The sequence below is a fragment of the Psittacula echo genome, assembly GCF_963264785.1.
Source record: "Psittacula echo genome assembly, contig: SCAFFOLD_79, whole genome shotgun sequence".
In the NCBI taxonomy this organism is placed as follows: domain Eukaryota; kingdom Metazoa; phylum Chordata; class Aves; order Psittaciformes; family Psittacidae; genus Psittacula; species Psittacula echo.
Genome location: NW_027664259.1, coordinates 189,905 through 207,477, shown reverse-complemented (window position 1 = coordinate 207,477; position 17,573 = coordinate 189,905). Strand labels below are relative to the sequence as shown.

Genomic DNA, 17,573 nt, shown 5'->3' with positions numbered 1-17,573 from the left:
GGGGGGGCAATAGAGGGAGGTAATGGGGGGCAATACAGGGGGTAATGGGGGTAAGGGAGGGGGGTAATGGGTAATGAGGGGCAATAGAGGGAGGTAATGGGGGGCAATACAGGGGGTAATGGGGGTAATGGAGGGGAGCAATGGGGGGGTAATTAGGGCCAGTGGGGGTAATGGGGGGGCAATGGGGGTCAATAGGGATGCTCCTCACCCCCTTACCCCCCCCTCCCCCCCCCCCCATAGGATGCTGCAGCCGGTCCCCAAGGCCGAGAGCCGCGCCGTGCTGCTGCTCAACACCCCCCGGCCAGCAGGGGGCGCCCCGGCGCCGCTGGGGGTGCTGCCCCTCAGCCCGGCCCCGCCCCCCCCGGGCCAGGCCCCGCCCCTGCTGGTGACCCCCGGCGTGACCCTGGGCCCCGCCCTCCTCGCCAACCCCGCCCCCGCCGCCCTAAGCCCCGCCCCCGCCGCCCTAAGCCCCGCCCCCACGGCCCCCCCCTCCGCCAATCAGCTGCTGCCGCCCGGCGGGGGGGCGGGGCTGGGCCTCGGGCTGGGATTGGCCCTGGGGGCCCCGCCTCGCCCCGCCCCCACGCTGCTGCCCGCCTTGGCTCCGCCCCCCGGAGGCCCCGCCCACGGTGAGAAGGGGGCGTGGCCTAGGGATGCCTAGGGGGTTGGGGCCAGGGGGATGGGGGCGTGGTTATTGCCATATATGGGCAGTGTAGGGGTTGGAGCCACGGGATGGGGCATGGCTATTGCCATATATGGATTCTGTAGGGGCGGAGCCAGGTAATGGGGGTGTGGTTCTTGCCATGTATGGGCAGTGTAGGGGGTGGAGCTAGGGGTTGTGGGGGTGCGTTGCCATATATGGGCTACGTAGGTGTAAAGCTAGGCAATGTGGGTGTGTTTATTGCCATATATGGCGTGCCGGAGGCGGAGCCAGGGAAAGGGGGCGTGGTTTATGGCCATATATGGATGGAGGGGGCGTGACCTCCATTAACCCCTTCTCTGTCCCCGCCCCAGCGCTGCCTCCAGCACCTTTGGCCACCCCCCCCCCTCCTGCCGGGACCCCTCAGGCCCCCCCCCCGGCCCCCCCCAACTTGGGGGGCAAGGGGGGGCCCCCCTTGGCTGCCTACGCCCTGCCTGGGCCTGGCCCCCAGCGCCTGCTGCTGGCCCCCGACATGCAGGCCCGGCTGCCCTGTGAGTGACCCCCCCCCCCATAGACCCCATTGATCCCCCCATTGACCCCCCTGTAGACATCATTGACCCCCCCACTCCATGGACCCCATTAACACCCCCATAGACACCAATGGCCCCCCCCCATTGACCTCCCAAATTGACCCCATTGATCCCCCCATTGACCCCCCTGTAGACATCATTGACCCCCCCACTCCATGGACCCCATTAACACCCCCATAGACACCAATGGCCCCCCCCCATTGACCTCCCAAATTGACCCCATTGATTCCCCCATTGACCCCCCCGTAGACATCATTGACCCCCCCACTCCATGGACCCCATTAACACCCCCATAGACACCAATGGCCCCCCCCCATTGACCTCCCAAATTGACCCCATTGATTCCCCCATTGACCCCCCCGTAGACATCATTGACCCCCCCACTCCATGGACCCCATTAACACCCCCATAGACACCAATGGCCCCCCCCCATTGACCTCCCAAATTGACCCCATTGATTCCCCCATTGACCCCCCCGTAGACATCATTGACCCCCCCACTCCATGGACCCCATTAACACCCCCATAGACACCAATGGCCCCCCCCCATTGACCTCCCAAATTGACCCCATTGATTCCCCCATTGACCCCCCCGTAGACATCATTGACCCCCCCACTCCATGGACCCCATTAACACCCCCATAGACACCAATGGCCCCCCCCCATTGACCTCTCAAATTGACCCCATTGATTCCCCCATTGACCCCCCCGTAGACATCATTGACCCCCCCACTCCATGGACCCCATTAACACCCCCATAGACACCAATGGCCCCCCCCCATTGACCTCCCAAATTGACCCCATTGATCCCCCCATTGACCCCCCCGTAGACATCATTGACCCCCCCACTCCATGGACCCCATTAACACCCCCATAGACACCAATGGCCCCCCCCCATTGACCTCCCAAATTGACCCCATTGACCCCCCCGTAGACCCCCCCCCATTAACCCTTTTGACCCTCTATATACTCCATTCACCATCCCATAGACCCCATTAAACCCCCCCCATACCCCCATTACCCCCCCCATCTCTTAAAGGGGACGCCCCCCATTAACCCATTGTTCCCCCCCATTAACCCCCGCATACCCCCCATGACGCCCCCCATAGACCCCATTAACCCCCCCATAGACCCCATTAACACCCCCATAGACCCCATTACCCCCCCCTTAAAGGGGCCGCCCCCATTAACCCATTGTTCCCTCCCATTAACCCCCGCATACCCCCCATGACGCCCCCCATAGACCCCATTAACCCCTTGTTTCCCCCCCATTAACCCCCCATAGACCCCATTAACCCCCCCATAGACCCCATTAACCCCCCCATCTCTTAAAGGGGCCGCCCCCCATTAACCCATTGTGTCCCCCCCCACAGCGGGCGAGCTGGTGAGCATCGGCCAATTGGCAGCCTTGGCCCAGCGCCCCGGGGGGGTCACCCCGGGGGGGGGGGGCACCCCTGGGGGGGGTGGAGGGGGGGCCAAGCCCCTCACCCTGCAGCTCCAAGGCAGCAAATTGACCCTGGCGGCCCCCCCCCTGCGGCACTTGGCACTGGCCGCCCCCCCCCGCGGCCTCCCACGTAAGTCAATGGGGGGGACACCCCCCCCCCCACATGTTTTGGAATGGGATCGTCCGCGGGGGGGGGGGGGGGGAGCTTGGCTTGAATGGGGTGGCCCATTGGGATGAATGGGGATGACCCCCCCCCCCCCCCGCCTTTGGAATGGGATCGTCCATGGGGTGGGCTTGGCTTGAATGGGGTGGCCCATTGGGATGAATGACGGGGGGGGACCCATGTGAATGGGGGGGGGGGGTTAAAATGGAGCTAAAGGGTGGGGTGAAAGGCGTTTAAATGGGGGGGCACCCTAAAAATGGGGGGGCTCAAATGGGTGCTAAATGGGGGGGTCTTGGGGGGGCTCAAGGTATTGAAATGGGGGGGCCTAAACTGGGGGGGGGAGCCTTAGAGTGGGGGGGGCTTTAAGTTCATGGGGGGAACCCCAGTATTGGGTCATTGGGGCCTTATTTGGGGTGGTTTAGGGGGTTTCGGGGTGGTTTAGGGGGGGTTTGGGGGGTGCTTTTAGGGTATTTTGGGGTGGTTTTAGGGTATTTTGCGGTGGTTTTGGGTGTTTTTAGGGTACTTTTGGGTGTTTCAGTGTCTTTTGGGGGTGTTTTGGGGGTATTTGGGGGTGTTTTTGGGGTGTTTCTGTGTGTTTTGGGGTGTTTTTAGGGTATTTAGGGGTGGTTTTGGGGTGTTTTGGGGGTATTTTGTGGTGTTTTTCCGATATTTCGGTGTGTTTTGGGGTGTTTTTAGGGTATTTCGGGGTGTTTTGTAGTTTTTTGGGGTGATTCTGGGGTATTTGAGGGTGTTTTTGGGGGTGTTTTGGGGTATTTGGGGGTATTTGGGGGTGTTTTGGGGTGGTTTTGGGGTGTTTCCGGGGGATTTGAGGGTGTTTTGAGGGTATTTGGGGGTGTTTTGGGGTGTTTTTGGGGTATTCGGGGGTGTTTTTGGGGTATTTGGGGGTGTTTCGGGGTGTTTTTGGGGTATTTGGGGGTGTTTTGGGGTGTTTTTGGGGTATTTGGGGGTGTTTTGGGGTGGTTTTGGGGTGTTTCTGGGGTATTTGAGGGTGTTTGTGGGTGTTTTGGGGTGTTTTGGGGGTATTTGGGGGTGTTTTGGGGGTATTTGGGGGTGTTTTGGGGTGTTTTTGGGGTTTTGGGGGTAGTTGGGGGTATTTGTGGGTGGTTTTGGGGTATTTGGGGGTGTTTTGGGGTGTTTTGGGGGTATGTGGGGGTGTTTTGGGGTGGTTTTGGGGTGTTTTGGGGGTATTTGGGGGTGTTTTGGGGTGGTTTTGGGGTGTTTTGGGGGTATTTGGGGGTGTTTTGGGGTGGTTTTGGGGTGCTTTGGGGGTATTTGGGGGTGTTTTGGGGTGGTTTTGGGGTGCTTTGGGGGTATTTGGGGGTGTTTTGGGGTGTTTTGGGGGTATTTTGGGGCTGTTTTTCGGGTCTTCCAGGGTGCCCGGGTGCCGCTGACCCCCCTTTGTTCCCGCCCATAGGCAATGTAGTTCACCTGGTGGCCGCTGGGGGGCAGAGCCCCCTCCTGGGCCCCCCCGCCCAGGTCACGCTCCTGGCGCCCGTCGCGCCCCCCCCCCCCGCAAGCGGGGGGGCCCCCGCCGGGACCCCCCCCCAGGCCCCCCCCACCCTCGGGCTCCCCATTGCCACCGCGCAAGGTAAGGACCCCGCCTTGGGAACCATTGGGTGCCCATAGAAGCCCATTCAACCCCATTGGGTGCCCATTGAGAACCATTGGGTGCCCATTGAGCCCCATTAGGTGCCCATTGAGAACCATTGGGTGCCCCATAGGGACCCCTTTGAACCCCATTGGGTGCCCATAGAACCCCATTCAACCCCATTACGTGTCCATTGAGCCCCATTGGGTGCCCCATAGGGACCCCTTTGAACCCCATTGGGTGTCCATTGAGCCCCATTAGGTGCCCATTGAGAACCATTGGGTGCCCATTGAGAACCATTGGGTGCCCCATAGGGACCCCATTGAACCCCATTGGGTGCCCATAGGGACCCCATTGAACCCCATTGGGTGCCCATAGAACCCCATTCAACCCCATTGGGTGCCCATTGAGCCCCATTAGGTGCCCATTGAGCCTCATTGGGTGCCCATTGAGAACCATTGGGTGCCCCATAGGGACCCCATTGAACCCCATTGGGTGCCCATAGAATCCCCATTCAACCCCATTACGTGTCCATTGAGCCCCATTGGGTGCCCCATAGGGACCCCTTTGAACCCCATTGGGTGCCCATTGAGCCCCATTAGGTGCCCATTGAGAACCATTGGGTGCCCCATAGGGACCCCATTGAACCTCATTGGGTGCCCAGTGACCCCCATTGACCTCCATTGACCCCCATTGAGTGCCCTTAGGACCCAATTGACCCCCATTGAGCACCCATTGACCCCCATTGGGTGGCCATAGGACCCCATTGACCCCCTTTGGGTGCCCATAGGATCCCATTGACCTCCATTGACCACCATTGACCCCCATTGGGTGCCCTTAGGACCCCATTGACCCCCATTGGGTGCCCATAGGACCCCATTGACCCCCATTTGGGTGCCCATAGGACCCCATTGACCCCCATTGGGTGCCCATAGGACCCCATTGACCCCCATTGGGCACCCATTGACCCCCATTGGGTGCCCTTAGGACCCCATTGACCCCCATTGGGTGCCCATAGGACCCCATTGACCCCCATTTGGGTGCCCTTAGGACCCCATTGACCCCCATTGGGTGCCCATAGGAACCCATTGACCCCCATTGAGCACCCATTGACCCCCAGTGGGTGCCCATAGGACCCCATTGACCCCCATTGGGTGCCCATAGGACCCCATTGACCCCCATTTGGGTGCCCTTAGGACCCCATTGACCCCCATTGGGTGCCCATAGGAACCCATTGACCCCCATTGAGCACCCATTGACCCCCAGTGGGTGCCCATAGGACCCCATTGACCCCCATTGGGTGCCCTTAGGACCCCATTGACCCCCATTTGGGTGCCCTTAGGACCCCATTGACCCTCATTGGGTGCCCATAGGACCCCATTGACCCTCATTGGGTGCCCTTAGGACCCCATTGACCCTCATTGGGTGCCCATAGGACCCCATTGACCCTCATTGGGTGCCTATAGGAACCCATTGACCCCCATTGAGCACCCATTGACCCCCAGTGGGTGCCCATAGGACCCCATTGACCCCCATTGGGTGCCCTTAGGACCCCATTGACCCCCATTGGGTGCCCATAGGAAACCATTGACCCCCATTGGGTGCCCATAGGACCCCATTGGGTGCTCAGCCCCTCTCTCTCTCCCCTCCCCCGCAGTGCCGGCGCCGCTGGTGAACAGCGGGGGGGTGGTGAAGATCGTGGTGCGCCCCGCCCCCACCCCCCCACCCCCACCTCCCCCACCCCCCCCCCGCGACGGCCTCAGCGCCCCTCCCCCCCCCCAACCCCCTCCCCGGCCCCTGCTCCGGGTGCTGCCCGCCGGGACCGAGCTCGTGGGTGAGTGCCTGCACCTATGGGTGCTCCCCATACACCTATGGGTGCCCCCCTTGCACCTATGGGTGCTCCCCTTACACCTATGGGTGCCCCCCTTACCCCTATGGGTGCTCCCCTTACACCTATGGGTGCCCCCCTTACCCCTATGGCTGCCCCCCTTACACCTATGGGTGCCCCCCTTACACCTATGGGTGCCCCCCTTACACCTATGGGTGCCCCCTGAAACCTATGGGTGCCCCCCTTACACCTATGGGTGCCCCCCTTACACCTATGGGTGCCCCCTGAAACCTATGGGTGCCCCCCTTACACCTATGGGTGCCCCCCTTGCACCTATGGGTGCTCCCCTTACACCTATGGGTGCCCCCCTTACCCCTATGGGTGCCCCCCTTACCCCTATGGGTGCCCCGCTCACACCTATGGGTGCCCCCCTTACACCTATGGGTGCCCCCTGAAACCTATGGGTGCCCCCCTTACACCTATGGGTGCCCCCCTTACCCCTATGGGTGCCCCCCTTACACCTATGGGTGCCCCGCTCACACCTATGGGTGCCCCCCTTGCACCTATGGGTGCTCCCCTTACACCTATGGGTGCCCCCCTTACACCTATGGGTGCCCCCTGAAACCTATGGGTGCCCCCCTTACACCTATGGGTGCCCCCCTTACCCCTATGGGTGCTCCCCTTACACCTATGGGTGCCCCCCTTACACCTATGGGTGCCCCCCTTACCCCTATAGGTGCCCCCCTTACACCTATGGGTGCCCCCCTTACCCCTATGGGTGTTCCCCTTACACCTATGGGTGCCCCCTTACACCTATGGGTGCCCCCTTGCACCTATGGGTGCCCCCCTTACACCTATGGGTGCCCCCCTTGCACCTATGGGTGCTCCCCTTACACCTATGGGTGCCCCCCTTACTCCTATGGGTGCCCCCCTTACACCTATGGGTGCCCCCCTTACACTTACGGGTGCTCCCCTCATACCTATGGGTGCCCCCCTTACACCTGTGGGTGCTCCCCTTACACCTGTGGGTGCCCCCCTTGCACCTATGGGTGCGCCCCTTACACCTATGGGTGCCCCCCTTACACCTGTGGGTGCCCCCCTTACACCTGTGGGTGCCCCCCTTATACCTATGGGTGCCCCCTTTACACCTATGGGTGCCCCCCTTACACCTATGGGTGCCCCCCTTGCACCTATGGGTGCCCCCCTTACCCCTATGGGTGCTCCCCTTACACCTATGGGTGCCCCCCTTGCACCTATGGGTGCCCCCCTTACACCTATGGGTGCCCCCCTTACACCTATGGGTGCCCCCCTTACACCTGTGGGTGCTCCCTTATACCTATGGGTGCCCCCCTTACACCTATGGGTGCCCCCCTTACACTTACGGGCGCTCCCCTCATACCTATGGGTGCCCCCTTTACTCCTATGGGTGCTCCCCTTACACCTATGGGTGCCCATTAACAACTGTAGGGGCCCGTTCAACCCTGTGGGTGCCCCCCAGCACCTATAGGGGCCCATTAACACCTATGCGTGCCCATTATCACCTATGGGTGCCCCCGCTCACACCTATGGGTGCCCCCCCCATTAACCCCCCCTTTCTCTCTCTCTCTCCCCCCCCGCAGCCCCCCCCCCCATCGCCGCTGTCGCCGCCCCCGCCCCGGGGCTGCCCCCCCCGGCCCCTCCCCCTGCCGCCGCCCCCCCCCGCGAGGAGCCCGAGGGGCCGGGGGCTCCCAGCCCCCCCCCGCCCCCCCCCCCCGCCGCGGCCCCCCCCGAGGAGGCAGCCCCCGCCCCCCCCGCGGTCGCCGTTTTACCTGGTGAGTAATGGGGGTCCCATTGAGCCCCATTGACCCCATTGACACCCATTGAGCCCCATTGACCCCATTGACACCCATTGAGCCCCATTGACCCCATTGAGCCCCATTGAGCCCCATTGACCCCATTGAGCCCCATTGACCCCATTGACACCCATTGATTCCCATTGACCCCATTGAGCCCCATTGAGCCCCATTGACCCCATTGAGCCCCATTGACCCCATTGATCCCCATTGACACCCATTGATCCCCACTGACCCCATTGAGCCCCATCGATCCCCATTGACCCCATTGATCCCCATTGTCCCCATTGATCCCCATTGACACCCATTGATCCCCATTGACCCCATTGAGCCCCATTGAGCCCCATTGACCCCATTGACACCCATTGATCCCCACTGACCCCATTGAGACCCATTGATCCCCATTGACATCCATTGAGCCCCGTTGACCCCCATTGATCCCCACTGACCCCATTGAGCCCCATCGATCCCCACTGACCCCATTGAGCCCCATTGACCCCCATTGATCCCCATTGACCCCATTGAGCCCCATTGACCCTATTGACCCCATTGAGCCCCATTGATCCCCATTGACCATATTGACCCCATTGAGCCCCATTGATCCCCATTGACCATATTGACCCCATTGAGCCCCATTGATACCCATTGACCCCATTGAGCCCCATTGTCACCCATTGACCCCCATTGATCCCCATTGACCATATTGACCCCATTGAGCCCCATTGATCCCCATTGAGCCCCATTGAGTGCCATTGACCCCATTTGAGCCCCATTGATTCCCATTGAGCCCCTTTGACCCCCATTGACTCCCATTGAGCCCCATTGACCCCATTGAACCCCATTGAGCCCCATTGAGCCCCATTGACCCCCATTGATCCCCATTGAGTGCTTTTGATCCCCATTGAGCCCCATTCACACCCATTGATCCCCATTGACCTCCATTGAGCCCCACTGACCCCCATTGAGCCCCATTGACACCCATTGAGCCCTTTTGACCCCCTTTGACCCCCATTGACCCCCATTGATCCCCGTTGATAGCTGTTGATCCCCCATTGATCCGCATTGACCCCTATTGTCTCCCATTGCTCCTCATTGATCCCCATTAATCCCCATTGATCCCCATTGATCCCCGTTGATCCCCCATTGACCCCCATTGCCCCCCATTGCCCCCCACTGACCCCCATCCATCCCCATAGGAGTCGCTGGAGGCGAAGCGGAGCCGGGGCCGCTCAGAGCGCCTGGAGCGGCTGCTGCGCCTCAATGAGCTCCGCTGCGGCCTGGGGCCCATCTATGGGGCCGAGGTGTTGGGGGCCTGCACCCTGAGCCCCCCCGCGCCCCCCCCGGGGGGGGCCCTGGCCCAGGCCCTGCTCAGCCCCCCCCAGCGCCTGCAGCAGCTCCAGCCCCTGCTCGACAGGTGGGGGGGGGGACGGGACCAATGGGGGGGACCAATGGGGTTGGGGGGGGACCAATGGGGTTGGATGGGGACCAATGGGGTTGGATGGGTCCAATGGGGTTGGATGGGGACCAATGGGGTTGGATGGGTCCCAATGGGGTTGAATGGGGACCAATGGGGTTGGATGGGGACCAATGGGGTTGGATGGGTCCAATGGGGTTGGATGGGGACCAATGGGGTTGGATGGGTCCCAATGGGGTTGGATGGGTCCAATGGGGTTGGATGGGACCAGTGGGGTTGGATGGGTCCAATGGGTTTGGATGGGGACCAATGGGGTTGGATGGGGACCAATGGGGTTGGATGGGTCCCAATGGGGTTGGAGGGGGACCAATGGGGTTGGATGGGTCCAATGGGGTTGGATGGGGACCAATGGGGTTGGATGGGTCCCAATGGGGTTGGATGGGGACCAATGGGGTTGGATGGGTCCCAATGGGGTTGGAGGGGGACCAGTGGGGTTGGATGGGTCCCAATGGGGTTGGATGGGGACCAATGGGGTTGGATGGGTCCCAATGGGGTTGGATGGGGACCAATGGGGTTGGATGGGTCCAATGGGTTTGGAGGGGGACCAATGGGGTTGGGGGGGACCAGTGGGGTTGGATGGGGACCAATGGGGTTGGATGGGTCCAATGGGGTTGGATGGGGACCAGTGGGGTTGGATGGTGACCAATGGGGTTGGATGGGTCCCAATGGGGTTAGATGGGTCCAATGGGGTTGGATGGGACCAGTGGGGTTGGATGGGGACCAGTGGGGTTGGATGGGTCCCATTGGGTTTGGATGGGTCCAATGGGGTTTGGATGGGTCCAATGGGGTTGGATGGGAACCAATGGGGTTGGATGGGGACCAATGGGGTTGGATGGGTCCCAATGGGGTTGGATGGGGACCAATGGGGTTGGATGGGTCCAATGGGGTTGGGGGGGGACCAATGGGGTTGGGGGGGACCAGTGGGGTTGGATGGGGACCAATGGGGTTGGATGGGTCCAATGGGGTTGGATGGGGACCAGTGGGGTTGGATGGTGACCAATGGGGTTGGATGGGTCCCAATGGGTTTGGATGGGTCCAATGGGGTTGGATGGGACCAGTGGGGTTGGATGGGTCCAATGGGGTTGGATGGGTCCCAATGGGGTTGGATGGGGACCAGTGGGGTTGGATGGTGACCAATGGGGTTGGATGGGTCCAATGGGGTTGGATGGGGACCAATGGGGTTGGATGGAGACCAATGGGGTTGGATGGGACCAGTGGGTTTGGATGGGTCCAATGGGGTTGGATGGGGACCAATGGGGTTGGATGGGGACCAATGGGGTTGGATGGGTCCCAATGGGGTTGGATGGGGACCTATGGGGTTGGATGGGTCCAATGGGGTTGGATGGGGACCAATGGGGTTGGATGGGTCCCAATGGGGTTGGATGGGGACCAATGGGGTTGGATGGGGACCAGTGGGGTTGGATGGTGACCAATGGGGTTGGATGGGTCCAATGGGGTTGGATGGGGACCAATGGGGTTGGATGGAGACCAATGGGGTTGGATGGGACCAGTGGGTTTGGATGGGTCCAATGGGGTTGGATGGGGACCAATGGGGTTGGATGGGGACCAATGGGGTTGGATGGGGACCAATGGGGTTGGATGGGTCCCAATGGGGTTGGATGGGGACCAATGGGGTTGGATGGGTCCAATGGGGTTGGATGGGGACCAATGGGGTTGGGGGGGACCAGTGGGGTTGGATGGGGACCAATGGGGTTGGATGGGTCCCAGTGGGGTTGGATGGGTCCCAATGGGTTTGGATGGGTCCAGTGGGGTTTGGATGGGTCCAATGGGGTTGGATGGGGACCAATGGGGTTGGATGGGGACCAATGGGGTTGGATGGGTCCCAATGGGGTTGGATGGGGACCAATGGGGTTGGATGGGTCCAATGGGGTTGGAGGGGGACCAATGGGGTTGGGGGGGACCAGTGGGGTTGGATGGGGACCAATGGGGTTGGATGGGTCCAATGGGGTTGGATGGGGACCAGTGGGGTTGGATGGTGACCAATGGGGTTGGATGGGTCCCAATGGGGTTGGATGGGTCTCAATGGGGTTGGATGGGACCAGTGGGGTTGGATGGGTCCAATGCGGTTGGATGGGGACCAATGGGGTTGGATGGGTCCCAATGGGTTTGGAGGGGGACCAATGGGGTTGGGGGGGACCAGTGGGGTTGGATGGGGACCAATGGGGTTGGATGGGTCCAATGGGGTTGGATGGGGACCAGTGGGGTTGGATGGTGACCAATGGGGTTGGATGGGTCCCAATGGGGTTGGATGGGTCTCAATGGGGTTGGATGGGACCAGTGGGGTTGGATGGGTCCAATGCGGTTGGATGGGGACCAATGGGGTTGGATGGGTCCCAATGGGGTTGGATGGGGACCAATGGGGTTGGATGGGTCCAATGGGGTTGGATGGGGACCAATGGGGTTGGATGGGTCTAATGGGGTTGGATGGGTCTCAATGGGTTTGGATGGGTCCAATGGGGTTGGATGGGTCCAATGGGGTTGGATGGAGACCAATGGGGTTGGATGGGTCCAGTGGGGTTGGGGGGGGACCAATGGGGTTGGATGGGTCCCAATGGGGTTTGGATGGGTCCAATGGGGTTGTGGGGGGACCAATGGGGTTGGATGGGTCCAATGGGGTTGAATGGGTCCCAATGGGGTTCGGATGGCTCCATTGTCTTTAGAGGGGGGATTCCCAATGTATCCCCGCCCCCCCCAGGTTCATCTTCGTGCTGCCGCCGGTGCAGGCGCGGGCGCTGTCCCTGCACAGCGGGCGGCCCCCCCCGTGGCGCCTGCGCCAATGGGCTCTGCTGGAGCAGCGGCTGAGCCAGGAGCTGGCCCTGAGCGGGGACCCCCCCCCCCATCATCGCCGCGGGGCCGGAAGCGGGGGGGATGCGGGCGATGGGGACCCCCCCCAGCACCGGGAGACCTTGCACCGGCTGCTGCGGCCCTGGGGCACCCACTTCCCTGACCGGCGGCTGGTGCAGTACGACTGCGGTAAGGGGGTGATGGGGGCGATGGGGGGGAATCAGAGTAATGGGGGTGATGGGGGTCAATGGGGGTGATGGGGCAATGGGGTAATGGGGGCAATGGGGGTGATGGGGGCAATGGGGTGATGGGGGCAATGGGGGTGATGGGGGGGAATCAGAGTAATGGGGGTAATGGGGGTCAATAGGGTAATGGGGGCAATGGGGGTCAATGGGGGTGATGGAGGCAATGGGGTGATGGGGGCAATGGGGTGATGGGGGGGAATCAGAGTAATGGGGGTAATGGGGGTCAATCGGGGTGATGGGGCAATGGGGGTGATGGGGGCAATGGGGGTGATGGAGGCAATGGGGTGATGGGGGCAATGGGGGTGATGGAGATAATGGGGTGATGGGGGGGAATCAGAGTAATGGGGGTAATGGGGGTCAATAGGGTAATGGGGGCAATGGGGGTCAATGGGGGTGATGGAGGCAATGGGGTGATGGGGGCAATGGGGTGATGGGGGGGAATCAGAGTAATGGGGGTAATGGGGGTCAATCGGGGTGATGGGGCAATGGGGGTGATGGGGGCAATGGGGGTGATGGAGGCAATGGGGTGATGGGGGCAATGGGGGTGATGGAGGCAATGGGGTGATGGGGGCAATGGGGGTGATGGAGATAATGGGGTGATGGGGGGGAATCAGAGTAATGGGGGTAATGGGGGTCAATAGGGTAATGGGGGCAATGGGGGTCAATGGGGGTGATGGGGCAATGGGGGTGATGGGGGCAATGGGGTAATGGGGGTGATGGGGGCAATGGGGTGATGGGGGGAATCAGAGTAATGGGGGTCAATAGGGCAATGGGGGCAATGGGGGTCAATGGGGGTGATGGGGCAATGGGGGTGATGGGGGCAATGGGGTGATGGGGTAATGGAGATGATGGGGGTGATGGGAGTCAATAGGGTAATGGGGGCAATGGGGGTGATGGAGACAATGGGGTGATGGGGGGAATCAGAGTAATGGGGTTAATGGGGGTCAATAGGGTAATGGGAGTAATGGGGTCAATGGGGGTAATGGGGGCAATGGGGTAATGGGGGTCAATAGATGTGATGGAGACAATGGGGTGATGGGGGGAATCAGAGTAATGGGGGTAATGGGGGTCAATAGGGTGATGGGAGTAATGGGGGCAATGGGGGCAATGGGGTGATGGGGTAATGGAGATAATGGGATGATGGGGGTCAATGGGGTAATGGGGGTAATGGGGGCAATAGGGCAATGGGGGTCAGTGGGGTGATGGGGTAATGGGGTCAAATGGGGGGGTAGAGATGTTGGGGACTGGTGCCTCCTAGTGCCCATCCCATGACCCTATTGATGCCTCAGTGATGCCCCTGTGATGTCCCATTGATGCCCACTGGTGCCCCATTGATGCCCCAAGGATGCTCCATTGATGCCCTTCGATAGCCCATTGTAGCCCCACTGGTTCCCCAATGATGCCCTCAACGATGCCCCATTGATACTCCAGTGATGCCCCAATGTCCCCATTGATACCCCCAATGATGCCCCCAATGATGACCCAATGTCCCCAGTGATGCCCCCAATGATGTCCCAGTGTCCCCATTGATACCCCAGTGATGCCCATTGATACATCCCCATTGATACTGCAACGATGCCCCAGTGTCCCCATTGATGCCCCCAATGATGCCCCAGTGTCCCCACTGATACCCCAATGATGCCCCAATGCCCCCATTGATGCCCCGATGATGTCCCAGTGTCCCCATTGACACCCCGATGATGCCCATTGATACGTCCCCATTGATGCCCCCATTGATCCCCCAGTGATGCCCCAACGATGCCCCAATGTCCCCATTGATGCCCCAATGATGCCCATTGATACCCCAATGATGTCCCATTGATACCCCATTGATCCCCCACTGCTGCCCCACACTGACCTCCCCCCCCCGCCTCCCCGGCCCCATAGGGAAGCTGCAGACCCTGGACCTGCTGCTGCGGCGCCTGAAGGCGGGCGCCCATCGGGTGCTCATCTTCACGCAGATGACGCGGATGCTCGACGTCCTCGAGCGCTTCCTCACCTACCACGGCCACATCTACCTGCGCCTGGACGGCAGCACCCGCGTCGAGCAGCGCCAGGTACCCGGGGGGGGCCCACGCGGGACAATGGGCACGGCAAGGGGACGAGCATCCCGAGCCCGGCATCATTGAATCCAGCCCGTTGGGATGCAGGGGCATCGCCGTCGTCCTGCATCCCAAAGGGGTCATGGTGCCGTGGAGCATCCTGGTACCCGCGTGGTACCCAAGGGTGCTGGCCCCAGCCCAATGGGTTCGTGGCATCCTGGAGCATCCTGGTACCCAAGTGGTAGCCAAGTGGTACCCAAGCAGCATCCTGGTACCCAAGTGGTAGCCAAGCAGCATCCTGGTACCCATGTGGTGCCCAGGCAGCATCCTGGTACCCAAGTGGTACCCAAGCAGCATCCTGGTACCCAAGTGGTATCCAAGTGGTAGCCAAGCAGCATCCTGGTACCCAAGTGGTACCCAAGCAGCATCCTGGTATCCAAGTGGTACCAAAGGAGGATCGTGGAGCATCCAAGGAGCATCTTGGTACCCAAGTGGTACCCAAGGTGCATCCTGGAGCATCCAAGGCGCATTGTGGTACCCAAGGTGCATCCAAGCAGCATCCTGGTACCCAAGTGGTACCCAAGTGGTACCCAAGCAGCATCCTGGTACTGAATTGGTACCCAAGGTGCATCCAAGCAGCATCCTGGTACCCAAGCGGTACCCAAGCAGCATCCTGGTACCCAAGCGGTACCCAAGCAGCATCCTGGTACCCAAGCGGTACCCAAGCAGCATCCTGGTACCCAAGCAGTACCCAAGCAGCATCCTGGTACCCAAGCGGTACCCAAGCAGCATCCTGGTACCCAAGCGGTACCCAAGCAGCATCCTGGTACCCAAGCGGTACCCAAGCAGCATCCTGGTACCCAAGCAGTACCCAAGCAGCATCCTGGTACCCAAGCGGTACCCAAGCAGCATCCTGGTACCCAAGCGGTACCCAGCGCCTCCCGGTCGCATCCCGCAGGCCCTGATGGAGCGCTTCAACGCGGACAAGCGCATCTTCTGCTTCATCCTGTCCACGCGCAGCGGCGGCGTCGGCGTCAACCTGGCCGGGGCCGACACCGTCGTCTTCTACGACAGCGACTGGAACCCCACCATGGACGCGCAGGCGCAGGACCGGTGCCACCGCATCGGCCAGACCCGGGACGTGCACATCTACCGGTACCCAGGGCTGATGGGGAGCCAGGGGGGCTATGGGGTGCTACGGGGCTATGGGGGGCTGTGGCTCCATGGGGACCTATAGGTCAATGGGGAGCTGTAGGTCTATGGGGTGCTATGGGGCTATGGGGGCCTATGGGTCCATTGGAATCAATGGGTCCATGGGGACCTATAGGTCAATGGGGAGCCGTAGGTCTATGGGGTGCTATGGGGCTATGGGGGGCTATGGGTCAATGGGGAGCTGTAGTTCTATGGGGTGCTATGGGGCTATGGGGGGCTGTGGGTCAATGGGGAGCTGTGGGGTTTATGGGGTGCTATGGGTCCATCAGGATCTATGGGTCCATGGGGACCTATAGGTCAATGGGGAGCCGTAGGTCTATGGGGTGCTATGGGGCTATGGGGGGCTATGGGTCAATGGGGAGCTGTAGTTCTATGGGGTGCTATGGGGCTATGGGGGGCTATGGGTCAATGGGGAGCTGTGGGGTTTATGGGGTGCTATGGGGATCTATGGGTCCATGGGGACCTATAGGTCAATGGGGAGCCAGGGGGGCTATGGGGTGCTATGGGGCTATGGGGGGCTGTGGCTCCATCGGGATCTGTGGGGTTTATGGGGACCTATAGGTCAATGGGGAGCTGTAGGTCTATGGGGTGCTATGGGGCTATGGGGGGCTGTGGGTCAATGGGGAGCTGTGGGGTTTATGGGGTGCTATGGGGATCTATGGGTCCATGGGGACCTATAGGTCATTGGGGAGCTGTAGGTCTATGGGGTGCTATGGGGCTATGAGGGGCTGTGGCTCCATCGGGATCTGTGGGGTTTATGGGGACCTATAGGTCATTGGGGAGCTGTAGGTCTATGGGGTGCTATGGGGCTATGGGGGGCTGTGGGTCAGTGGGGAGCTGTGGGGTTTATGGGGTGCTATGGGATCTATGGGTCCATGGGGACCTATAGGTCAATGGAGAGCTCTTGGTCCATGGGCACTTACAGGTCAATGGGGAGCTGTGGGTCCATTGGGATCTATGGGTCCATGGGGACCTACAACTCAATGGGAAGCTATGGGTCAACAGGGTCCCTGGGGAGCCGTGGGTCCTCCCCATAGGACTCTATGGGTCCCGCCGGCCCCCGCTCACCTCCCGCTGCCCCATAGGCTCATCAGCGAGCGCACGGTGGAGGAGAACATCCTGAAGAAGGCGAACCAGAAGCGGATGCTGGGGGACATGGCCATCGAGGGCGGGAACTTCACCACCGCCTACTTCAAACAGGTACCGGGAGCTGGGATCCATTGGGATCCATTGGGAGCATCCCCATGGATCCGCATCCCAATGGCTCCGCGGTGCCCTGGAGCATCCCCATGGTCCCGCATCCCAATGGGGCCATGGAGCATCCTGGTACCCAAGTGGTACCCGAGAGTCCAGGAGCATCCCCATGGTCCCGCATCCCAATGGGGCCGTGGAGCATCCTGGTACCCAAGTGGTACCCGAGAGTCCAGGAGCATCCCCATGGTCCCGCATCCCAATGGGGCCGTGGAGCATCCTGGTACCCAAGTGGTACCCGAGAGTCCAGGAGCATCCCCATGGTCCCGCATCCCAATGGGGCCGTGGAGCATCCTGGTACCCAAGTGGTACCCGAGAGTCCAGGAGCATCCCCATGGTCCCGCATCCCAATGGGGCCGTGGAGCATCCTGGTACCCAAGTGGTACCCGAGAGTCCAGGAGCATCCCCATGGTCCCGCATCCCAATGGGGCCGTGGAGCATC

At 61.1% G+C, this 17,573-nt stretch overlaps 1 protein-coding gene across 1 annotated transcript in view; it reads left to right on the top strand.

The window, feature by feature from the left end:
* SRCAP (Snf2 related CREBBP activator protein) overlaps positions 1–17,573 on the top strand; it is a gene marked incomplete at its 5' end in the record, with an annotated part of 56,852 nt that overhangs the window by 34,381 nt on the left and 4,898 nt on the right. The window contains 11 exon segments of the mRNA XM_080639695.1: positions 241–626; positions 1,012–1,188; positions 2,600–2,800; positions 4,269–4,442; positions 6,100–6,272; positions 7,890–8,081; positions 9,299–9,516; positions 12,293–12,570; positions 14,514–14,683; positions 15,627–15,823; positions 16,966–17,080. Of these exon segments, the coding sequence (XP_080495821.1) occupies positions 241–626; positions 1,012–1,188; positions 2,600–2,800; positions 4,269–4,442; positions 6,100–6,272; positions 7,890–8,081; positions 9,299–9,516; positions 12,293–12,570; positions 14,514–14,683; positions 15,627–15,823; positions 16,966–17,080 (2,281 nt within the window).